Source organism: Sinocyclocheilus rhinocerous, unplaced genomic scaffold, assembly GCF_001515625.1.
Source record: "Sinocyclocheilus rhinocerous isolate Xijiao unplaced genomic scaffold, SAMN03320098_v1.1 scaffold1211, whole genome shotgun sequence".
Lineage (NCBI taxonomy): Eukaryota > Metazoa > Chordata > Actinopteri > Cypriniformes > Cyprinidae > Sinocyclocheilus > Sinocyclocheilus rhinocerous.
In genome coordinates this window covers 186027-212814 of record NW_015670979.1, presented here as the reverse complement: position 1 = coordinate 212814, position 26788 = coordinate 186027, and the positions used below count along the sequence as shown (strand labels likewise).

Below are 26788 nucleotides of genomic sequence, written 5' to 3'. Positions count from 1 at the left end.
CGATTCTTTTTGTTTCCCAGTTTCGATTCCAATGTGATTAAATAATGATATCAAACATTTATCCTGTGTCTCTTTTTTGCAAACTATTTATTGGAGCTGAATACCATGAACAAAAATCAACAGGCTACATAAAAACTAAATTCTTTAAGAGCAGTTTGTGTGCAAAATAGAACTGCATGATTCTGAATAAATCGGGGGGGGTTTCTAACGTTTTTGCATTCGAATGTGGATTTTTATTTTAAATTCGACGAATATTCGAAGTTCGAATTTTTTTTGACAGCCCTAGTGGGCGTAGGGTTGGGTATCGTTTGAATTTTATCCATTCCGATTCCGATTCTGCTTATCGATTCCGATTCTTTTTGTTTCCCAGTTTCGATTCCAATGTGATTAAATAATGATATCAAGCCACCTACTGGCGTAAAAAATGTAATCGACAAATCTTCATTTGAAGTGTCAAATTACTTTCAAAAGGTGATTTACTCTATTTTAATCGCTACCATACACATCGTACACACAGTTTATATCTGAACTATAAACTTTTATCCCAGTACTTCTGTGATTTGAATGTTTGTAACACAGAAATAATGATACTGTGTGACTGAAAAGACTGAAGCTGTTTCATTCATGACAGACGGCTGCTCTCTTTAGGTCAATGGCTGCACAAACGCAAATTTTAATGTTCAAATCACACTGGTGTTATCGTACTCTACTCACTCAAGATGTACTTGTTTCATTACTGGATGAATCAGCGTTATTGAAGGAATCTCTTGTATGATTCAAAAATCGTACTCTGCACGGATGAACCAAGTGATCACAACATTGATCGCACACGTCAAAGGCTGAGGAATATACATATATATATATATATATATATAGTAACAAGTTAATTTTTGGACCCTGCATGTGACTGTTATTCTGTTTTAGTTGTGATTTAGTTTTCTGCATCTTCGTACCTCTGGCGACGTCACATACAGCCAGTCATCATGCACTGTTTTGCTGACTAATCCAACTGATGTTTTTGGCAAAGTTGGGCCTAAGAAAAAGTAGGGGGTAGTACTTGTGCATTCACTTTAGCGTGTATGCATTTGCATCTGCCATTGTGTGTGCGTGTGGTCGTGCTTTGGCAGCGTGAGTTTGTTGTTCCCGGAGGCATGCTAGTGAAAGCGGACCCGTAGAAGGAGAGGAGCGCTCATGACGGTACTCGCTGGGAAAACCGCAGGCCAGACGAGCTGATTGGACTGCGCTGCGACACCATGTTTCCCATGTTCTGAACAGCTTTCACTGGAAGCTGGCCAACACAGAGGGGGACCCCTCTCTTCTGCTCTCTGCCTCTTTATTTCTCTCCTTTCTTGCCCTCTTGTGCTCTCTGTATCCCATTCAGACCGATGTTTTTGAGAAGAGAGCTTTGCTGAAATCGCAAACCGGCCTTTGAAACGGAAAACAAATATAAGAAAACAAGCATGGATGGATTGCCACGGCGCTTTCCTCATCTACATCTCCTTCACTCCTCTTTAGTTTGTGCTGGAAAGGGAAGCGTTGAGAGGTTTGACCCCTGAGAACTCAAATTTATGTCTTTCCAAACCTGTATGACTGACTTTCATCTGTGGAACACAAATTAAGATATTTTGAATAATGTTGGGATCCAAAACTACATGGGACCCCATTGACTTTCATTGTGTTAACAAAAAAAAAGGCATTCTTCAAAATTTCATCTTTTCTGTTTCCACATTGTCCAAATACCTTTTTGGCTTCGTTGTAAAGGCACCATTATTTCAGCTAATTTGGTTTGACCGCTAACCCTCTTTGAAAATCCTCTCCATCTTGGATAAGGTTGCTTGTTTTGTGCTAGTTATGGTGGTAATAACCCTCCATAGGTCACAGAGATTATCAGCCATTCACTGATGTGCTCAGGTTAATTTAGCATCGATGGGCTTAATTGTTCTTGCAGCTCTGTCGCTAGGATATAGACACACAGCCAGGCAGGTGTACAGCAGGTTCTCGTCTGCGTTTCAACAAAAACAGCAACGTCGAGGTGGTCAGTCATCCCCTCAAACATAATTGAAAAAGAGCTGGCAGGGAAGGCCCATTTAGAAACGGCTCTGATAGTGTTCTGTTCACGATAAATACTTAAAGCGTTCGGAGAGCTCAGTCTGCGGGCTGCAGCGCATTTCATACATTATTGAGGTAATGAGGGCTGAGGTGTTCTTCTGTGTCTCGCAGACAAAGACCAAAAAAGAGGAGAGGCTTTTTGTTTCAATGCCTCCAGAGCATCCAGTGAGTTATGGTATGCATCGATAAACATGCATTTGCCACAATTTGACAAAGGCGGTAATGTGATTTTGTAAAAATGTAGAGTATTAAGGAGGAGGTTGTCATAAATTACAAGATTTTCAGTAGTCATTATCAATACCACAATCAAAACCAATACCAATTTTTGATACCAGTTTCACAGCAAATATTGAGGTACAGTAAATTTAAATTTTTTTTAAAGTTTATTCTATTTCATGAAGTTTATTCATATTTTTCACATTTTAATATAAGCTAACTCAATTAAATGAGCTATTTGCAAAAGCATTGAAATATAATTTTTCCTTCCAACTCTTTATTTTTTCCATCGCCATGTCCCTTTTTAGGCTTCGAACTATACTCTTAGAGACATCTCTAAAGTGTAATCTATCAAAAGTGCTCACTAACAGTTGGCCTGGTGCGCAGTACACATGTTCCAACATTTCGTAGAGTTGTGTTTATAAGCAAGCGGCCCAACTCGAATCATTTCCTGTGATCTCTCATCTGTTCTATCAATAAAGGCAGCAAAAAGCCCCTAAAATAGTGCTCACCACCAATTTATCCTCGTCATGTTTTTTTCCAGCTGCTTTCGCGTCTGTTTTCGTGGTCTGTGTCGTTTGTTTCCCCAAGCAGTCTCCCATTATGTCGATATTGCATATTCCTTTGACTGTGTTTTGTATTTAGACATGGCACGTAAGCATATTCTGAGTTCAGGGCAGCTCAGCAGATCTGCATTGGAAGGAAATTCACAATCAAAATAATGTTCTGAATATTATGGCAGCGTGGAGTCATGGGGATGGAGCTTGGGGGGTGGGCACTCGCCGAACTAAAGTTAGCAGCTCGTTTTTTGCTGAGTCAGTGTTTGAGTTTAGCTTTTCCACTCCGGGCTCGGGAACGTTTCTGCTGACGCATTCTTAATCCCTTCCTTTACTATACTTTTGTGAGCAATTATGTGTCAGTCCTTGCGGTTGCTAATGCTACATTGCCACAATTGTATGAAAATAAACTAACTGAACAAGCTTTTTAGTACAAATTCCCTCTAAAGGAACACCTAACTTTGACTTTTGAGGCATTAAAAGCATTTTACGTTGTTTGCCTTGCAGCGAATCAAAAGGAGGAGTTCTTTGTTGCCCTATCAAATGCTGTTAGAGACCTAGTGTTTGTGTTGATGTATGAAGGTCGGACTTGTGTAGTGTTTCAGATGAGGGTTGATTGACTGAGGCGTGCTGAAGGTCAGTCGTATTTCTGCACCTTCACTAAGGTCACAGCCGGCGATGGCAGAAAGCCAGTACACACACACATATACACACGCCAGTGCCAACACAATAGCAGCCAGATTACTGTTTACCTCACACAGTGCCTTACATCTTTGCTCGCATACTGTGTACACTGTGAGCACTTTTTCTCGTTTATAGTGACCTGTAGGTAGTAAGTGCCAAATTGATATCCTCCATGAAAGTTTCATGAAAGCCCATGAGGACCAGTTTCATTTGATGTCATCATTGACATCATAATTTGTAATCGCATCCAGTTTGATATGATTATACAATCCGTCACGACCCGTTCACTTAAAAAAATTGGAGACGCACAGATTTGAAATTCTAGTTGATGCCTATAAGCCAATATTGAGCCAGTATTTTGTTATGCTATTAAAATTCTATACAAATTAATCTAAATTAAAAAGCTAAGAGATAAATATCAGTCATTTTAAATGCTATTAAAAGTTAATTTGGGCATCACAACATTATAATGTACAGTATATAAAAGGGATATTCATTTTGAGATCAGCTAAAGATTACATTTACAGTGTTATTAAATTATTAGTGTTTTTATTAAAGATTAGCTTTAAGTGGGTGTTAGATGATGGCAAAGGTAATATAAGGGAAATATTGGGAAATAATATAAGGGAAATATTTAAATATTTAACAATGCAGATAAATGTGAGAAATCTCTAATATAGGCTGATAATCGATGTGATGCTGATATGTAGTGAATCAGCTTCAGAAGATGAAAATAAGTCATATGTACAACTGTTATTTTTAAGGTACTTCTTCCCTTTTTAGAGCTTGACAGCCCCTGGTCTCCATCCACTTTTACTTTAAATTAAACAGCAACTTAGACATTCTTCAAACTTCTCTTTTTGAGTTCCACGAAAGAAAGTCAAAGAAAATCTTACAGGTTTGGAACGACATGAGGGTGAATAAACGCTGGACTCTTTCTTTAAGCCACCAAGGCAATTAAATAAGGCTCTGAATTGAATTGTGGTCCGTTTTTGGTTAGGGAATATTACGAACGTTATCGCTCTCATACACTGTGTGCTGAACTTTATTTTATTCTGTTTTAATGCAATGGTGCGTGTCTTCTGGAATGACCAGCCCTCACTTGTGGAGGACACTGTCTCTTCCCACTTAATTTGCATAAAGTTCTTTACCTGTCTTTCTGCTGTAATACGAGTGAAAAATACAAGAGCTGCCTAATCAGCAGATGAGGTGCTAAAGTGACATACTAATACGCAGGGAGCTTAACCCCAACCGAAAACATGAAGAGTAGATTCGATCAGTTGACATAAAATAATGGTTGAGCTGTTTATAGGTGAAACACAGTCAAGGAATATGGAAAGATTAAAGTAATGATTTAACTGGTAAACTGATATATGTTTTTGATCCACCTGCTATGTCACCATCTTTTGTGTTTTTGCATCTCTATGTGTGTACATGCTGACTGATCAACCATTGAAAACATTCTCTCAAAGAGACCCTTGTCTTATTGTTTTCACCCCCACATACTTTTTTTGTAATAAAAAATAGCATTGGAATTACTTGAAATGTCATCCCCATTACAGTGCCCACAAGGCGTCTTTTGAGGAGGTCTTAGACCCTGCTTACACTGAAAGCAAGTGGCATATTTACAACTTAACAGTTCCTTTATAACTAACAAACCTTTATTAGTTTTGTTTGATTCAGATTTGATCACTTGCAGTGTAAACAGCTTTGTTGATTCAAAGTTACACATTGAAGTGTAAACAGCTTTGATTTGAAGTTGTTCATTTGCAGTTTAGACTTTTTTTTAATTCAAAGTTGCACACTTGAAGTGTAAATGTTTTTATTTTTAGTTATCATCATATTATTATGTACACACACATAGAAACGGTTTAACTTGAAGAAATGGTGACAGAAATGTTTCTGTACAGAAAAATATACGTAATGTACGTAATGAATATTATAATAATAATAAAATTATTATTAAAATCTAGGAAAAATCATTATTTTTCTTCCATGTTAATTACTGTTAATTTTAACAGTAAACTTCTGTTGTGCATTACAAAATAAATTTGTTTAATTTCATTTGATTAAAAATTAAATGAATGTTTTATGCCCTCATTTGATTACCAGAAAAAAATCAAAAAAATCAAAGGACCCTCAAAATAAATTTTTTGTTAAACTTCTTATTAATTGTTATTAAATTGTATAAGTGTCATGATTTCAATTAATTAGACATGCTTTTTGGTTACTAAAGTTTTAATTTAACCATTAAAATGGAGTCCAGAAAAATAAAATGGGGAGGAAAAAAACAACAACAGATTTTGGGAAAAAATAAAACAGATTTCATAGGGTCCTACGTTTAGTTGATTCTTAGTCAAATTCTTGCAGTGTACGCAAAGTCGTGAACGAAGTGAATGAACAACGAATTAGAACAATGCAGTTTGGCCTCTCTGAATCAGTTGGACTACACTGTAATATCTAGTTCAGGTCACCGCCTGCGCCCCCAGCCCTCAACAATTAACTGCTTGTTGTCTCGTGAAGAACAAACACCTCCTTCTTTTTTCTCTCTGCCCCGTTATGCTAATTTCCAGTTATGATTCTGAACATCTAATTAATTCAGTTTACAGCAGAGATTCCAGGATAAACAAACCTTGTATTAAAATGCAAATATGCAGAAGAGTTTGTGGTGGTTAGACGCCAGACTGTCATGAAATTCTTGAAAAATAATGCAGCACTTGTGCTCTTTTTGCAAAGAACCTCGCTTACTTGGGACAAGCCATGTGTGTTTACGGGTGTAGAATATTTTTATTGATTATAATATAACTGAATTGAGTGTAATCTATGAGAATAGTACCAAAGAAATTCTATCTGGTTATCTGGTTCACATATAGGTTCACATATATATCGAACATTTATCAAACTCTTATTATCGTTTTATCGAGGAAAATTATATCGCAATTTTTATCATTATCGTTTTATTGCCCAGCCATAGTAGGTACATTCCATTCCTGTTACTTCTTTAAAAAAAGTATTCCCAAAAGTCTTGAGGATTTGATGCCAAAAAAAAAAAAGACTTTATTCTCAAAGAAATAAAGTTGAGCCAGTCTCAGAGTGACTCCAGAGTCCAGTCTTGAACTCTCATATATACATTCCAAAGGTAATCAATACATTCCATACATATACTTATGTATTTTAAGCAGTGACCATGTGACTAGGGCTTCACCATATATGACCATTTCCATCCAGGCTTGAAATAGGTGGCCATAAGTAGGTACATTCCATTCCTGTGGCACACTCTGTTTCTCTTAGGCTTCTCCACTGAGCCAGATATAATAGTAGAATTTCTTTGGTACTATTCTGAAAGATTACACTCAATTCAGTTATATTCTAATCAATAACAAGTTCTACAAGGGCAGATATGTTTCCCATGGTGCTTTGCTCGCTGTGCATTATTTCATATTCTATGGAATTTTATCAAGCTGAAACTTTTCCCAGAGACCTTTCACTGTCACACACTGCAAATAAGCCATTGGTAGTTAGCTCTTGTTAAACATATGACACTTTGACACAGCAACTTTTTGCTGCAGCACAGCATGCTAATAAATGTACCAATGTAAAATTCTTTAAGCTTTTTCTGTCATTCTGGATAATTGATATGTATGTTGTGTGTGTATAATTTTACATAAGCAAAAGGAAAAATCTAGATAAGCTTGTTGTTCATTAAGTTTCATAGACATTTCATGCAGTACTGAGTCTGACGTGTACTTTTGTGGAGCTTGTAATTGTTTTTTCTTTACTTAAGGCAGAAAACATTGACTCGGCTGCTATCCAGAAATACAAGATGATCTCTGTGCGTCCTTTGTCATCCATTCTCGGGCCGGTCTAACTGTTTGAGAAACAGTTCACGTCCCTCCCAACCAGAGATCCACTCCCCAGACGTTGCCTCCACTCCCAACCAGAGATATAATTGCTTTAATTACTTTCTCTAAAACCCATACAGCATTTGAGGAATGCTGTTATCAGCAGTGGAGGAGGCAGAGATGTATGTGTTTGCTTGGGGAAACCTAAAAGTTTCGGAGGTAAAGGCATGCTGCGCTTATCTCAATAACGAATCGATGATTTTCTTTTTAAAAGTGGGTACTGTGCGACTGTGACGAGCAGGACCAACTTGTGCTCTCAGACCCCCTCAGATCGCGATTCTTTCAGTGCTGACTGAAAGTCTCTGAAGTAAATTGCTGATCTTGTTGCATAATAAATCAAAGGCGGAACGATGGTGGTTTATAGAAAGAACGAATGAAAGAAATGAGAGGGGAAAGAAAGAGAGAATAAGCTCTGGGCTTGTTCTTGTTCCTCAGCTTTAATGAACTGCGCTGTAAGCCCTTGAGAGCTCTGTTGATAGCAAACATGGCGTGTGAGATGGTGAACCGGTCCTGGATTCATTACAGCCGTAGGAGCGGCTGATATCGTGAGCCCTGTGGACCGACCGGTCCGCTCTGACGCGAGATAACGCTGATCTGTGAGAACGGAGTTTCTTAAAAAGATACTATCCTAATGAGAATATATAGTGTGTCAGTCGTAATCCCAATTGTGTGACTCTGAGAAGCCTTCAAACAATTTCAGTTTAAACATGTAGAGACGTTCCCATGTTAACAAGTGCACGATCACTCGAATGTTGAGACGAATCAGTCCTGACAGTGAGAGTCAGGCTGTCTAGGAAGCATTTTTAAGCAGTCGCTCGCTCCTGATGTCCAGCCTATAAAACAAGTTGGAATTAGTAATGCGTGTACAGTCGTTAAACTGCCTCAAAAAACTCCTGCCCTCCCCAGCTGGTATGAAAGGGAGTGTTCTTCTGTCAACAACTGGGACATTGTTGCACTGAGACGACCCAAATGTACTGCATCATAATCAGCAAGCCCCCATAATGCTTTGAGTATCTCTTAATTGGATGGAAATTAAGTCTGGTCTGTAGTTTGTCCATATCTAATGAGACTCAACCCCACGGTCCTTTGTTATTCACAGATTGTGCATATGCGAGTGCATTGTGCGTGCGCTTGCGCGTGTTCCCAGGGGTTGCAACAGTGGGCTCTCACATTATAAAGCTCTGTGAACGCGGTGGTCTTGATTGGGTACCGCATGCCACAGTGTGAAATTTCTGTGCTGTCGCAACCTCCCGCAACGATATTACTCGCACGTCTTTGTCTGATTGTTGCTGTTTGATAGTGGTTCTTGACGGCGCGCCAAATCCTTGATTTGCAATTAAGCCATCTAAGCTAACGGAGACAGGAAGATTTAGTGTATCATAGACTACTGACACAAATGCATTGTTCCTGCAGTGCGATTAGGTCATTGTTGAACTTTTTCAGACAGTGTGTGTAATTCAAGACGCAGAACAAGGAAGGAACTGAACAGATCTGGCTATGTCGTAATGCTTGTGTTTTGGTAAATGTTTGTTTATCCAGGGTGCGAATTGTGTCAGAACAGTTAAATCAACTTTATTTGATTTTTTTTTTCTTATTACATAAATAATCTGTTTAGGCAATTATTCATTATAAAGGTAAATGCAGAGGCAATTATAGTTGTTTTATAGTTATGTCTGTTCAAAAATTGCTTAAAAACAGTGACATCACATTTCTTAGCCTAAGTAATATTTAACCTTCTTTATTTATGCTGTTTGGATAATATTTGGCTTCATATTTCATTTCGTTTAATAAACTTTGTTTAACATTTAAACCACGTGGCTCATTTTCTTTGTGGTGCTTTTGGAATAGAAACTAAGTTATCATGAATCATTTAATGAAAAAAACTACTGTATTGGCCCGAATATAAGACTACCCTGATTATAAGACGACCCCCCTTTTTCCAGATGTACCTTTTGGAAAAAGGCTTTTTAAAAACCAAATCTTGTTTTTTCTCAGTAAAACACATTTTGTCTTCAATTATTTTCATATTGCATATTTTTCCTATTTTAATTTTTGTTTTGAAAGTATGTTAAAAACTGGTAAAATGTACCAACAATCATATTTTAAAAATATACACTTTTTGATATACCATAAAAAAAAAAAAACAGGTAGCCCATCTGAATTAGGACATTTAGGCTATCCATCTAATAGTAGCCTACCAAAATCTTATTAACAGTAGAAGTTAAATCTTACTGTAGTCTTCAAATCTGGGTACTGTCTTACGTTTTAAAATCACAAAGGGAGTTTGGTCCCATCAGGCTAACGTGACAGTCACGACTCATGCAGCTGTAAGGTTTGTTTTTATTCGCGATCTTTACAACACGCATCACATTACGTATTTCATGGCACACTCGTTTTATGCGTATTTGGCGCCACCTAGTGTTGTGGGTGTATTATTGACATGCCAAAGTCTAGACCCTGAATATAAGACGACCGCGTTTTTTTCAGATGTATTTCCAAGAAAAAAACATCGTCTTATATTCAGGACAATACGGTAGTTTTTGTCATTATTTTGATTATTTGAATTGTTTATTTGATCAGTGAATTATGGCAAGTGTGCGAATGAAGCTTTCACACTTCTAAGACTTTAAAGTTAGTAGTGTTGCCACTTTTAGTTAGCTTAGCTGCTCTACTAACACCAAACTCTTGTGTAGTGAAAGTACATAAGCACAGGTTTCTTTCTTGTACTAGTGTATTTCCTATTAAAACAGGAAGTTTGTGTGGGATGTATCATATTTTGTTTTAAATATCCAGTCGATTCAGATACATTGCAGCTATGAGCCATATTTTGCTACTCAGCTAGTCAGTCTATAAAATGTATATGTATATTTAAAATAGATATTATCTGTTAAATGTTAGTTTTATTAACAAAACTTTAAGTTGATTTCATAGGGTCGAGTTTCCCTCGGATGCTGTTCTTTCGTTCTCGCTCCCTGAGGAGCAATTAATTCGTCGCTCACTGGACGGGCACTTCAGGTGTGAGGGCACATTAACGCATTTATGTGAAAACAATGTTAATATGCTTCTTCACTTTGTGGGTAAAGTCACACATCCATGGCACTTCGCCCTTCCTTTTACTCTGGCCTTTTACTCCAGAGCATCAGTTAAGGGGTCAAATGCATTATTCAGGCTTTAGAGGTCGCAAACTTGAACACAATGTTGAGGGATCTCTTTTCGGGACGTGACAAGGTTAAGTTCACACTTCTGCTGCCAAATCTTTGGCATAGGTGTTTAACAGACCCAACTACAGCGTATACAGTCAGAGCTCAAAGCGGCAGGTCAGCGTTGAGATTAGTTGCTCACACAAAGCAGGTTTGTTATAAATGGTAGCAGCAATAGCAAAGACTTTGATAAAGGGCTTAACGGCTGTGCCGGCATAAAAATAGATTAGCTCTATCTGTGCTAATGGCAGGCGTTGGTGCCTTTCAAAACGCACACATACACGCACTTGCCTTTATTGTTTTTTTCACTTAAGTATAAAGTCATACCCTTCAGAAATCAGGTCATCTTTTTTTAGACCAAATGATTAAAGGACAAGCTATAAAAAAACCTCAAAAACTGTAAAATCTGTTCAGCTTACTCAAGTACACTGGACAAACTTTTTTTGTTTGTGTTTTATTTATTTTTATTTTTTATTTTTTTAAAGGACAGTGAAGAGGTCGTCTCGGTGAGACTTTTGTTTTGACTTTAAAGAGTTTAAAACTGTTGACGTCATCTGTTTGTTAGTGTGCATGTTCTGACGTGTATTTGCAACATACTTCTGTAGTGTGATGATATTGGGAAAAACTAACACTGTTTACATTGTATATTGTACAATATAATAGTGAAAAAAAAGTTGAAAAATAACTTTTCACTCTGAAGACTCTTTGGTGTTCACACTTGGTTTTACTCTTTACAAGAACCAACTTGTTTTTGACCCATTTAATATATTTATTTTTAATAAAATCGAATTTATTGTCATTATTAAATACAAATATTTAAATAAGTACTATACTGTAGTAGTACTATTATAATGTAAAATAAAAAATTTATATTTAATTAAAAAATTTATAGAGCAACTGTAAAATTACACTGTTAATAATTCCATCCTAAGTTCTACACTTTCAAATGCTAAACCATCAAACTTTACTGGCAAATAAATGAAGATTTTGGTTCCAAAACGCGATAAACGCCATTTTAAAAATCAGTATTGTATCTGGTCAGTGGTCAGTACTGGTCAGTATTGTGTCTGGCCAATCACAGCGCACCATTCCACGCACTCTAGACAGTAATGGCCGCGCCAGTAAATGGACTAAACGAAGCCTCGAGGCAAATAATTTGGGGAGGAAAAAAAAACGTGTCATGGATTTATTGCATTTTGGGAAAAAAATAATGTAATTTTATAATAAATCTTTGAAAATCACAATCTGGATTTGAGTTTTTAATGTTATTATAACCTAAAGATGCTATGTGAAAGTTTGAAACAGAAAATAGTGGTTTTCATCTTGCCACTTTCTTGGTAAAGAAAACCCATTTTTACTCAAATTAATCAAAATGGATTTATAGCGTTTTGGAACCAAACTCTTCAAATACATGCACTGCGGGGTTTTAGAGTGAAGAGCAGCACTGTGTTCATTTACACTCAAGCAGCTCATGATAAAGTGTTTTAGAGTCTTAGCACGGTTAAAAGTAAATAAACAGTGAAGCGCTTCACTCTGAAACCTGCAGTGATTATAATTATTTAATTAAATCACAGCATGCACAATTTGATAATATTGTGATGTTGATTTTATTTTCATATATCCTGCAACACTAAGAAACAGAGGAAAAAAATCGGACCAGACTTAATTTCCATTGCGAATGCACTTAATCGTGAAAAGGGGCTGTTACATACCAGAATGGAACCAGGTTGGAAGAATAGGGTAAAAAAAATAAGAGGTCTTGGTGATGTCATCCAAACTGAAAAATTATTTTAGAGACAGAGCAAGTTATTATAGTTTGATGGTTATTAAATATGGAATAATGTGCACTGACAAATCACGGCCAATATGATCAGGAATGTGATCTAAAATTAATATAATTATTATTATTAAAATTTTTGTTCACTTAACCAGCTTTTCCTGCTAACAGAATTATAAACCCATTTGTTCAGAATTATATCCACCATTTTTAGTTACAGTACAGCTCCCACGGCAGAAGTGTGTCTGTCGTCCCCTCTCACCTGTGTTAGAGTCTTGCTTTGTTTTTATCTGTTCCTGAATACCTCTGAGCTGTTGACCCTCTTGAGTGCTCAGGTGCTCTGTGGCACAGCGACACTGGCAGTTATACAGCGAGAGAGAGAGAGAGGGGGGAGGAAATGTAATGGCCTGTGAGAAAGATAGGTTATGAAAAAACAGCAGCTATACAGAGAGAGAGAGAGAGAGAGAGGCCTCGCTGACGTTTCCCTGCTGCATATGCAGCTGATAGTATCTGGCAGGGCCTGGCTCTCTGGGGAGCCCTGTAATCTGTTCCATCAGCGTTTACTACCGAACAAATTAACTAAGACAAGCACCGCCGCCTGAGCCAGCAGAATTCTTCCATTAGGAAAATTATAAAGCTATTATTGGGTACAATTTGGTCCTTTATATAAACGACTCTCATTGGAGGGCTACAGGGCTTCCTTGAACTACACCAGGGGGGCTGGATGGAATACCCCAGGGGGCATTAGCACTATTGATACCAATAGAAAGAAAAATCATGCTCTTTATTATTTCAAACCTTTCTCTTTGACAGCAGCAAGATTAAATGGAGAGTTTTTATTAAGTCTCTGAGAAGAAAAGACCCTAGTGAACTCAGTTGTGTCTCCTTTCGAGTTTCAAGTGAGACAGTCTCAAACTGTGCCCAGATAACAAAGATCTCAGTATAAATGTAAATATTTGTATGATTCTTCCAAAACCAAATAAACTGCTCTATTATTTGCACATTAATTTTACAGCCCTATACTGTTTTCGTATATCAACAGTTGTCATATTCATTTTCTGCAAAGAATTTGAGGAGAAGCAATCATCTGAGACTTGGTACTTCATTGAAGTTCTTCCTGAGCTTTGAATGCCCAACCTTTATTATATATTATGATTTATATTTGCTGATTTATTTTGGTTGCTCAACCTTAAAACATTTTTTTCCAAAGGACCTTTAGGAAAAACATCTGAGAAGAAGTTGATATTTCAATGAAGTACCTTCTTAAGCTATGAAAGCACAGCCTTTGCTGTATTATGATTCATACTTGCTAAAATCCTGGCTGCACAACCTAAAAAAATCACATTATAGTGTAAGACAAGAATATATATCATGATTACATTCAAAAATCATTTCAGAAGTTGACATTTTCGTTTAGTTGAAATTGTGAATCGAATCAACAGATTCTTTTCAATGAGCCCTTGATCTGGTTCACATTTCAGAATGATTTATTCACAGATGCGTTCCTAAGTTGAAAGTGCAATTTTTGGTGTATTATGATTCATATTTCCTGTTATTTTAACTCCCATGACCTTAAAAATGGCATTAACAATCATTTCAGAAGTTGACATTTTGAATCCAAGTCAGTCGTTTAGTTGAAATTGTGAATCGAATGAACAGATTCTTTTCATTGAACACCTTGATCTGGTTCACAGTTTAAAATGATTCATTCACATATGGTTTCCTAAGTTGAAAGTGCAACCTTTCCTGTATTATGATTCATATTTCCTGTAATTTTGGCTGCATGACCTTAAAAATCACATTATGGTGTGTAAGACAAGTATATATATATATATATATATATATATCATGATTATGTAAAGGTAATGTATATAGGCTACCTTTAATAGTGCTCACGTACATTACATACATGTCATGTCAGTGCATTGTTAGAGTAAATGCATTATGTCACAGTTTATTTCTGTCACGGTCTCACCACTTATATTAATAACAAGCCGTTTAGAAAGACCAGAACCATAGCCCACTTACATAGCATGACGTTTTTATCTAAAACTTGTCCCATTGACCCAGAAACCAATGATCCACACCCGTCTCTAGGGATGGTATTTTAAAACCAGATTTGTCCCTGGAGATCTGCCCTCATGCTTTTACCTTGCCAGACTAGCCGAACGACGCTCCGTCGGAGTGCTTTGCGGAGCCGTGTGTCTTCCTATGTGGAAGGAGGAGGCGATAATAACAGAGGAGAGTAAAACTGGGGTGAGACTGTGGTGACTCAGCCCCCCAGTTGTTGTGTTGGAGGTTTGGGGAGTCTGGCGCACAGAGTTCCAGCCTAATTAAGTTGATTTGTTCCTAGCATCTGGCTCCCAGATGTCAGACGATATTCTTTAGCTCAGCTCCCTGCTGTTGAGAGGAGAGGAGTGGGACGGCAGGGACCGCAGACTGCTGACTTTCATGAGGCCCATCAGGGGTGGGACAGCAGCACGCTGTAGGTGACTGATGGATGAGGCGGCCAATCGCGGTGTGCCTGTCGCAACTTTCCAGGGAATCTGATTGGTTAGTTGGAGCAGGAGGTTTATAGCCACAGTATGCCTGCAGGTGCATACCGAGCAGTATTCTCACACCTTATAAAACACGTGTTTCATGCGAAATAGACGTGATGTTTGGCGAGAAGGTTCTGTCGTATTGTTTTTACAGCTTTCGAATTTGGTGAATGTGACCGGTCTGAGGGCGATGACTGTGATTGTGGACAACAGAAAGTTGTTGCCGACCTCTTCATAGAGCGGTGCCAATTAGTAATTGTGAATCAGTTTATCTAGTTCATAATTCAGACAGAGTGATTAATTTATGAATCAGTTCTTAAGTTGGCATTTGACACAATGAATAGTTTAGTCCAAATTGTGAATTGAATCAATTGGTTCTTTACCGTGAATTAGTTGATTTGTTCCACAATTAAGACTGAGCAGTTCATTCACAAATTGGTTCCTATGTTGAATTTTGAAACCAATTTACTGACACATTTGGTTCAAATTGTGAATCGTCACTTGTTCTGTTTCTCAATTTAAACTGAGCTATTCATTCACGAATCGATTATTAAAGTGACCTTTTGAATCTAACTCACTGACACTTTAAGCTCAAATTGTAAATTGAATCAACGGCTTCTTTTCAGTGAATCAGTTGATTTGATTCACAATTCATTGCTTAAACTTATCTGTTTTTAAGCTGACATTTTGAATCCAACTCACTGAATCAAATCAACTTCTTTTCAGAACTTCATAATTGAAAGAAATGGTTTGTTTCTGATTCACAATTCAAACTCAATAAATCATTCATGAATCGGTTCTAAAGTTGACATTTTGAATCCAACTTGCAGAATTATTCAGTCTGTATTGTGAATTGGATCAACTGGTTCTTTTCAGTGATCTTTCAGTGCTTTTCAGTGGTTGTTTGGAACAAAGTTGGCATGATTAAATTATAGGAAAATTATAATTTTACTTTTTTCTTTTTACTTTTTTTAATCTTTAAAATCTGATTGTCACATGGAAGAGAAATCAGTTCTGATAATCCGAAAACTGAAATTATTGCCAGTTCTGTAAAGCCAAGGTTTATATTTGGGCACATTTTTAATGACTTACTGATGTCATGTAATTTATTTACCAAAACAGTTACTCTGGAACCTCATGTGAATCGTTTCCCTTATCTGTCCACAGAAAGAACTGGATGCCACCGCCGCAGCCCTGGCCAACAGACAGGATGAAAGTGAGCAGTCCAGGAAAAAACTCATCGACCAAAGCCGCGAGTTCAAGAAGAATACTCCAGAGGTGAGCAAAAGCGAGAAATTATTTTCCGAATGATAGGAAGCTCAAAGGTAGTGGAGCGAAGGGGAATTTGAGCGCCTAATTGTCATATGTCTGGACCGCGGCACATCCTGGTCTCCCGGGTACCTGTGAAGCACCATGTTTCAGCATTTCATATCAGTTGATATTCTTCTGCATGCATTCTGCCTCCATTTTGACTGCTTACAGGACTTTAAATGTGCACCCTGTAGAGTTGTGTTCTTGTTATTACGATTGTTCCACTTGAGTTCTAGAGCATGGCCTCGCCGTTAGATTATTTTTCGGATTCTGCACTTGTCTGAAGCTCGGCATGGCCTTGTAAGAGAGGTCAGAAGCAGAGAAACCAGAGGATATTATGGTTTATCCATTTAGGGAATACTTGGTCTGCATGAATAGCAGCGGACGGTCGTGTCCAGACTATAGGGTTGTCTGTGAGTGTCATGTTCCAGGGGAAAAACTGAAGCTGCATGTTAGCAAGACAGTAAGGATCAGTGATTCTTTATTTACTGAAAACCGTCTCTGATCTGATAGAGTTCTGAAACAAACTCGTCCTGACAGTAGGAGAACATTGCGACCATTGGATCAGGATGGTTATCTGATGTTTGTTCTGTTTAGAAACAGATTATTTTTCATGTGTGGACATGATAATGTTTATAGTCTCTGTTTTTGTCCTATAGTATTTACAGACTCTAAATCTTAAATCACATGGAGTGGTAGTTTTCGCTCTCATATTGATGCATGACATGTTTAACGCATTTATTGATTTTGACTCTTTCATTCTGAAATTTATTTGTAAATCAAATCCAGGTAAAATGTTTAACAAAAGCATAGTAATCTGTGTTTTTATATAGCCGAATTTAGTATGAAATATGGAAATATTTTTATATTATTTATATTTATATATATTTTCATTTTATTAATATATATTTTTAATATTATTATTTATTAATTTTATTTTATAAATTTCAACCGATTTAATAAAATAATAATAATTAATACTAATAGTAATAATACAATATATAATATAATTTTTAAATATAAACATACAGTATTTTATACAAATCTCATACTAGATTTTATATGCTACATGTGTCATCCAACACTTTAATATAATTTTCTTTTCTTAAAAAATAACAATGTGTTAACATGTTAAAGAAATGGAAATTAATTTTGAATTACTGAATTGTCTATTTGTTCAGTTGCCTGAGGCTGTTTATTTGTCTCGATTTAGTATCGTGCTGAAGTTATTGTTAGTCTGGATAATGGGTAAGAACAGTGCAGGATTTAGGAATCAAGGCAAAGAAGTAAGAGAAAGAGACATCAGACAGCTGTCAGAAGACATCTACAGTTCAAAATAACCTTGGGCTTTTCTTTTAGTCTTTGATTAATAATATCCTTATCAGCATAAGACTGTTTTTGTGAAGATTTCAGACAGGTGCCTGCAAACCTCCAAACGGCAAATCCGTATAATTCCTCGCTGTGTTTGGTTTTGAGAAGTCTCTGCCAACCCATCTGAAGTGTGGAGAACTCAAGGGCACCGCGGTGCTCCGGCCAGCGATATCTTTGATCATGGTTGCCGTCGCCTTCTGCCCTCTTCCATCTTGCTCCCTCTTTCCTGCCTCTCGTTTCGTGAATTCCTCGCGAGTTACCACTCCCAGAGAGTGCCGATGAATAAATGGAAAATAAAAAACCTGTTTTGTCTCCGGAGCCTCAATAAATCAGTCCCCCTTTTCCATTTAAAATGTCCAGGGCTGCAATTTATGTCTGAGCTTAATAACCCGTTACTAAATTAATCGTGCTGGGGGTTTTGACTGGGAGGCCACGCTTTCGGAGATTCTGTGAACCCTGTAAAAGAAAAAAAAAAAGTCCGTCCGAGTACTTTTCTGCTCGGTACCCAAGGTGCAAGACATCAAGGGCCTCAGTCAGAGAGGTGGAAATTCTATCTCTGATGAGGGAGGCTGGAAATTTATCTTAATGGCTGGACTGCTGGATGTGGAATTAATGTGCCATGGCTACCTTACTGTACCATTCCTTCAGACACAGGGCAAGCCGTAATCTAACCCCAATGGACTTTGTGGTATCAGCAGTTTTTATGCTAATTTGGGGTGTTTGTGCTTAATTTACTTATACATTTGCATCAAGTTCCACTAGCTAAAGGACCAAAAAAAATTTAAAATTCTGTCATTTGATTGTTGCAGCAAAATTTCTTGTCAAACGAAACTTTCAGAAAAAGGTGAATTTGAATATCCTTTCCAGTTTTTAAGTATAATTAAGCTTCAAAATGACAAAAAAAAAAGCACCATTAAAAATTTCATAAAAACAGTCCAAAACTACTTCTAAATCTTTAGCTTTCATTCAGGTGTTGATTTATTGATGTGTGACATTTTTTTGACATTTTATTTGTTTAATAAATACAATATTTTGTATTTTGCCAAGTATCTATACACTTAGTGTGTCATTAAAAATTAATTGCGCATCATTTTAATATAATTTTGTTTTTGTTCCTTTAAGAACTGAATGTTTCAGAAAATGAGGATATTCTTGCTGAATATCATAAAATCAATATTTTTAATATAAATAAGTAAATGAAGACTGGGGTTTTAAAGCTGCAGAATGACAAAAAGGACCATTAAAGTAAAATAAATGTAGTCCAAAACTACTTGTGTGCAAACTCTTCTGAGGCCACATGACTCCTTAATGTGAGAAACAGGCTGAAATGATTTGTTCATGAATTGGATTTTTTGTTCTTTTTTCCTTTTTTGATACTTTATGGTGCTTTTTTTTTGTGAGTTTAAAAGCTCTTGTCCCTATTCATTGTAAATGCACAGAAAAGAGTGACCAGTATATTATTTAAAATTTCTTCTTTTGTGCTCAACTGAAAAAAGGAAATCACACAAGTTTGGAAAGACATGAGGAAATAATGACACAATTTTCATGTTTGGATGAATTGTCCCTTTAAAGTTTTCAGACCTTGTCTGTATAATATATTTGGACAGATGAATTGCCATTTTTGTTTCTCTGTCTCTCCATATCCGTTTCCATTTTCAGTCCACTAATGTTGCGCTGTTGTTGTTGAATTGTTATTGACTAGTTATTTATGTAGCTCCTTCATGGTTCTGCTTCGCCTCAGGATGCAGGTTGAAAAGTTTATTGTCCGCTATGTGATGTCAATGTGACAGATAGGGATTTGTTAGGATGACCCGTTATTTTCCAACCGATTACGTAACGTCTGTGTTTTCCTCGCCATGCACCTGTGAAATAAATAATCCTAAGCAGCCGTTAAATTTGCCACAGATCACTTCATTTTGTCTTTTTTTTTCAAACGCATAAATATTTAACCCAAACAACCGCCACATTTGGCCCTATTTTTGTTTAGCTTTTGCATGCTCATTATTTAGATGGAGTTTTAAATAGGATGTGATGGAGACTGAAAGAGACCTGTGTGTCTGTGCTGAAATTATATTCAGAGCTGCCTGCGTGATGGAAATATTTTCATAAGGTCATGTGAATTCCCTCCCCTCTAGCTCACATATTTTGAGTTTATCCATTAGACACCATTGATAAAAATCTAATTTTTTGCATTTTCGCTTAGTGTTGCACCACATGCAAACACCATAAGCGCATTTAAAGTTTACGCTGAGCGTTTGATGGTGAATAAACCACACAGTGCTAATATACCTGCACTTTATGTACACTCTTTAAAGTGAACAGGAAGGGGGCTCGCAACCCATTTTATGTCCGTAATGTGGCTTTTTTGAAGTTAAACAATATTCGTATGTATAGTGGAAGTCCTTTCTTTTTTTCTTTTTTTGCAGTTATGATTGTTGTGTGTGTGTGTGTGTGTGTCAGCCATTTTGATTTTTGCTCCTTCACTAGCTTTGATGTTGCCTTAAAGGGGACGGCTGGACGTTAACTTTATTTTCTATATAATAATTTGATTAGATTGATTAGGTCTTTATATGGCAGGTGATTGGAGGATAGGGGTTGAAAATGAAAAATGTTTGGCAACTTCAGATGAGAAGGAAAGTCACACTAAAAGATGAAAACTTTTTTTTGTGTGCCATTTAGAACTAGATTGAGATTTTTTAATTGCAGTTTGAGTTGATGCAGGATGCTGAATTGTAATTTAAATTTAAGAAATTTGAATTGAAATGAAATAAAATTCAAAGAAATTCATATGACTGCTGTAACTTTTTAATAATTTGGTTTTGAATGAAATTTATTTAGATTTTTGGTATGCATAAGCCATAGACATGGTAGCATAAACAAAACACTTAAGATGATAAACATTAAATTGTATTAATAATCAGTTTAAAAGAACACCCATGGATTTTTAAAATATGTAGCCTACTTTTAATTGTTAAATTTTTTTAATTTATTTATTTAATAATAATAAATATATATTGAAATTCATGCAAAAAAGTTTTAGTAAAATTTCTAAAATAAATGTCCTACCTTTCCAGTTTAGCTTCCTGTGTTGTGGCCAATTCAGTTCAACTCATGAATTGAAAGAGCTCATTTTTACATTCTTGTGATGATCTAGTAAAAAGGTTTTTTGTCCTGTTTTTGTACTATATTTTGATCATAATTGCCTACATGTTCACTGATGTTTCTTTTGCTGATTCTCAGCATCAAAGCGCACTACAAAGAACATTAAGTCAGTCGAAGAAAAGAGTCCTTTCTTTTTTTCTTTTTTTGCAGTTATGATTGTTGTGTGTGTGTCAGCCATTTTGATTTTTGCTCCTTCACTGGCTTTGATGTTGCCTTAAAGGGGACGGTTGGTTGGCCTCTGGACGTTGTGATGTTAGTGTCCAGAGATTTCATTGGCTGCCAGGGCTGGTCAGAGAGAGCTGTGAACTGAATGGTCCTGACAAAATGAATACAGTAATTAGGGCTGATCCACTGGCACGCCGCCCACGCTGGCAGACTGGCGTCTTACACTGTTAATTATAGCCGTCCCATTCGTAACACGACGTTAGGGTATTTACCAACGAGTGAATTTGTTACAGTGTATTTGTGTGTGTGTTTGTGTATTTCTGTGTAGTGAGAGAGAGAGAGAGCATTGTGTGACTAGCACACTGAAAAATGCCTTTGATGTTGACACTGTAATGGAGGCACCGGGGGGCTGTGGAGGCACAACCCATTGAGGTCTGGGGTCGACATCCGGTTTGTAGACCCGAGCCGTTCACTATATTCATACGTGACCAATGAAATGATTTCACAGCCTGTAGGAAAGAAAAATCACAAATCATGTTTCTTTATATATGTCAATTGTTTTTTCTAGGCTGCAGTGAGATTAAATGAGGAGACTTTTTGCCTGGTTTTTTTTTTCCTGAGAAAAAGACCCCAGTAATCTCGCATGTGTCTCTATTATACTTTCAGAATAACTTAACAATATCAACTCTGGGATGGGCAAGAGATGAATGTCTGCAATCAAAAGTTAGAGATTTCAATATGAGCTCAAACGATTCTCATCACTGTTTCCTCATTTGTTTTTTTTTATGTCTCATAGAAATATTCACAGTTGATACTTAAATAACAATACTTGATAGTTATGACATATACAAAACTGAGATTTTCATTGTCTCTTGAGCTATGAAAGAGCAACCGCTGCGAATTTTCCTGTGGGAGGTTTGCACACATGTTTAGTCTACTTAGATCAACAGATCTTATTCAGGGTTTCAGTCATGTTTAATCATGCTCTTTCTCAATATTTTGTGTATATTTAAAACTTGGTTGCTATTTTCAGAAACTGGAATTGCAACATGGCTTAAACAGCAATGTAAGAATGATAATTTATTTTATTTTTGTTTAGATGTTTATGTAAAATATTTTATATTTATATTTAATTAAAATACGTACGTTTTTTTGAAAGGCATTTAGATTAAAAAAAGAAAAGAAAAGAAATGAATAATTATATACAGGAAGGATGCATTACATTAGTCAAAAGTGCCAGTAAAGACATTTATAATTCAAATATATGCTGTTTTTTGAACTTTCTATTCATCAGAGAATCCAGATAACATGGTATCCACAAAAATAGTAAGCAGCACAGTGTTTTCAGCAATGATAATAATAAAAGTTTCTTGATTTCTGAAGTATCATGTGACACTAACGACTGAGATGCTGAAAATTCAGCTTTGCAATCACAAGAATAAACTACGTTTTAAAATGTTTAAAAATAGTAAACAGTGTTTCACAATATTACTATTTTTACTGTATTTTTCATCAGATAAATTCTGTGGTGAGCGTAAAAGACTTCTTTCAAAAACATTAAAATATCTTACTGACCCCAGACTTTTGAATGATAGTGTGTATATATAGTGCCATAACATTCATAATGGACCTTGTGCAGTTTTATTGGCTCATTTATGTCTAGCCTTTGAATATGTTTGTTTGATATATGTTTGAGTGTGATAACATCCTGCATTTTCAGAAAAAAAATATGTTCAAAGTTCTTCTGTGTTTTGTCAGAGGTGATTTGCTTTTACATGGTATCCTTGAAGAGGAGCTGACCTACTAAAGGCTTGTGTGGGAGAGATCTGTCTCTCTGCATAGCCTTCGGGTTCATGGTGGGGTTTTAGCATTAGTGCCTATACATCTCCTCCTGACAGGTTAGTAGAGCTGTCAATTGAAGAAAAGTCGAGTAAAAAAAACAGTACCTCAGATTTTTTTAAAATATATATTTCATTTCCCGCCCCTCCCCCACCTTGTGTTCATTTTTCTGAGGTTGAGAGCACTTGTTTAATGTACTGGTTCATTGTATTTGTGCCTGTAGGATTTGATCCATCTGCTCCGCCAAAGCGGGATCGAGACTGGAGTGGAACTGATGGGGCTTGACTGTGTGCCACTTCCTGTCTCTCTCAGCTGACTTGATTGGCTGTTCCTCAGAGCTTCCTGTCTGATACTAGTCACCACTGGACTTTGCTGAGTGTTATGCCTTTGGATATTCTGACTACTGTGTCCGTGTTTATGAGTCACGCTGCCCCACATTTCAAAGCGAGTTCAGTTTAAATTATCTTTGATCACTGTTGGTTGTACTTGATTGTTAGTTTTTAAAACAAATGCTGATTCCTTCATAGTTTTATAATATTTTCATGTGCAGCCTAATTTATCATCGCCCACCTGGTGTCTTTATTACAGATATGAAATATTCAAAAATGACGTCATAAGAATTAATTTATTTTCCCATCAGAATGCATCATTGAGCATGTTGCGAGTACCTTAACCTGACACCCCGGCCTCTGAGTCTGTAGGAAGATGCACGACTAGGGCTGAATATAATTTTCCCACCTTGTTTAGAATCCCTTTGTGCTGAGAAATTGCACTGGGTCATTAGAGCCGACAGGAATGGGACAAGGAATGGGAATAGGAGCCGGAATGGGAACCCTCCCTCTGGAGTTCTGGGGGTTCGTCTGTCCCTGAGCTGCCTGGAGAAGAGTAATCTGTCTTCTCGAAGCGGCCTAGCCGACAACAGATTGGTCACGTTAGCCGAGCCTTTGCAACCCCCAGCGATCCTTTCAAAACCCTGCAATTCACAGTCCTGCGGTCAGAAATCAAGCCTTAAAGGGATAGTCCACCCAAAAATAAAACTTCTGTGATCATTCACTCACCCTCATGTCGTTTCAAACCTGTCTTTCTTCTGAAGAACACAAAAGATATTTTGAAGATCTGTTCTTGCCCATGTAAGTGTCATTGGGATCCATAACAGCACTGAATCCAACTGACTTCCATTATATTTATTATTCTTTTGTGAAAGTCATAAGGTTTGGAACGAAAAGATTAATTTTTATGTGAACTATCCCTTTAAATCCCATAATGCCCCTAAGACTAGGAAGATCTCGGATGGGAGCCTGGAAATATATGGAAAAAAATTTCCCTGTCTGTTTTTATTACATTAATTAAGTCACTGAATGCAAAAAATCTTAAATTAGTTTGACACACACATTGCCTTAAGCCTTTTTCTCCATCCGCTTTCTTTTAACAATGTCATTTTGTGATGTTTGATAAAAAAATACTAGATTGCAATTGTCAGTTATCATGTAATTTTCCTTTTTTTTTTAATTATCATATGATTCTTACTTCTTAGCTGAGTGTAAATCAATACAGTCAGTGTTTGTTTATGAAAGATCCTTTATATATTGTTCACATAACGTGAATGCTTAAGTTCTTTGTGCTTAAATACAAAGAAAACATCTACTACTATTGTTTGTAGAATGAAAAAGAATACGTATATTCTTCGAAAGCGAATACATACACTTGCGTTATTGTTTAGTGTCAAAAGAACTCTTATACTCTTTGTTTGGGGTTTTTACGCAACCTTAGGCTGCCTAAACAACATTTTATTGTGGCAGTGAATGTGTATATGTGTTTGTTTGTGGGTTTTAGTGTCTGCAAGCACCCGATAACCCACACACTCATCTTCATCTCCTTGGGTGGGCAGTGTACCGGCCTTGGGATCATGATCAGATTTCAGGCTGTGCTCCATCATTCTCGAGCAAATAAATGGCTGTGCTGTCAGACGCACTCGGATGCACGCTGAAACATGCACACTTAAACGTATATGCTCTACACACTCGTACGGACGCTCTTCGTGTGTAAAAGCACAAAGACAGGCATGCACACATGCACAGATGCCATTAACCCTAGTTCCACTTACTGCTTTTCAACACTGGGCTTGCCTGTCCTGTGCTTTTCAGCACCGCGGCTCATGGTAACCTCCGGAAGCCCGTCCTTTGAAGGGCCCCAGTCTCAATCACCTGGTCCCCAGTGTTTGATGTCCTAACAGAGACCTACTTTTACTGATTAATGTACCTTTGTCTGACTTGGGTTACCGATTCTTAAAGTAAATGCGCATGCACAAACACACACACACACACACACACCTGCACAGTGTCCTTTCAACAGTCCTTAAAGAAGTAGTTCACACAAAAATTTAAATTTGCGGAAAATTTACTCACACTCATGCCATCCAAGATATAAATGAGTTTGTTTCTTTATCAGAACAGACTTGGAGAAATTTAGCATTACATCACATGAACATTGAATGGGTGCCATCAGAATGGCTAAACAGCTGATAAATTAAGTCTATCAATTAACATCTTGTGAAATGAAAAGCTGCATGTTTGTAAGAAGCAAATCCATCATTAAGATTTTTTACTTCAAACTGTTGCTTCCGGCTAAAATAAGTCCTCTATCCATAATATTTATTTTTCTAATGAAAAGGCTGTTTCATCTGAATCAGGAGAGAAATATGCACAGATCAAGCACCGCTACCAAGCAAAAGCAATCCAAAACAGTTCTAAACAAATATGTTGGCGGGTTTTGACTTGGATTTTTGGACTGGAGTCGTGTGGACTACTTGTGGATTATTGTGATGTTTTTATCAGCTGTTTAGGATCTCATTCTGACGGCACCCATTCACTGCAGAAGGATACATTGATGAGCAAGTCATGTAATTCTAAATTTCTCCAAATATTTTCCTATAAAGAAACAAACTCATCCACATCTTGCATGGCCTGAGGCTGAATACATTTTAAGCAAGTTTTTATTTTCTTTAAGGTAAATGTGCACACACATGCACAGCATCCTTTCAACAGTCCTTGGGTGTGACATGAGATCTGGCGTGTTCTTCTTTCCAAGGCCCATTAAATTATACACTTATTTTAGCAGTTTGCACGGGATATTTTAAGCACCCACAGTCAGGGCCGCCTGACTAATGCGACAATCATTCCTGTCATCTCTTTATTCGGGTGTGGCTGCCATATTTTCACCATGCTGAGTGACAATGCTGAAAGTGAGCTCGGATGTATGGACGCGGCCACCCCGTTCCTTCACCCACCCTGCCCTGTGCCCGTGTCTCTGCCCGTCACTCCATCTGCCACCTCCGGTTGTAGGTGCCAAGGCTACAGACCATTAGCACAGAGCAGGTCTGTATTTATAGTGCTTAACGGGCATGACTCAACAGCATCACTGGTTGCTTTTAGCTGTAATGGAATCTGTGCTTTGCTGAACACAGAAAACCCATTATTGTGTATGATAATATTGTTTCTGTCGATGGGCGAACCGGGACTGAAATTTCCACTGGACCGCTTGCACCTGCAGAAACCTTGTTAATAGTAAGAGAGAAATGGGCAGGCGAAGGTGTAAGTTTGTGTGTGTGTGTGTGTTTCAGTATGGAGCATTGACTGATGTCATGCCGGCCATGTGACTTTGCTCTCGGAGATGAGGTAATGGCTGTTGACGTTTACAGGTCCCCCTAATGAAAGACTGTGTAAGGTGTGATGGTTGTAACGGGACGTAAAACCAGCTAGTAAACCTCTAATGTCACGCAGGACTACATGACATAGACTCTCAGGTTTTAGCCTTCTCAGATGCTTTCCAGATGATCATTTATTTTCTGAATTGCAGTCGTGGGGATGTGTTTTTGACACAGTTTTGTTTAAATACCAGAATACGTAATTCATATTTTGAGGACATGAGGACTCACCAGACTAACAATATATATATA

At 37.2% G+C, this 26788-nt stretch overlaps 1 protein-coding gene across 3 annotated transcripts in view; it reads left to right on the top strand.

Moving 5' to 3' along the window:
• LOC107734438 (homeobox protein cut-like 1) overlaps window positions 1-26788 on the top strand; it is a 121446-nt gene that overhangs the window by 17210 nt on the left and 77448 nt on the right. For all 3 annotated transcript variants that reach the window (XM_016546389.1, XM_016546390.1, XM_016546388.1), the window contains exon 2: window positions 16153-16263. In XM_016546389.1, the coding sequence (XP_016401875.1) occupies window positions 16153-16263 (111 nt within the window). The remainder of the gene's footprint in view (window positions 1-16152; window positions 16264-26788) is intronic.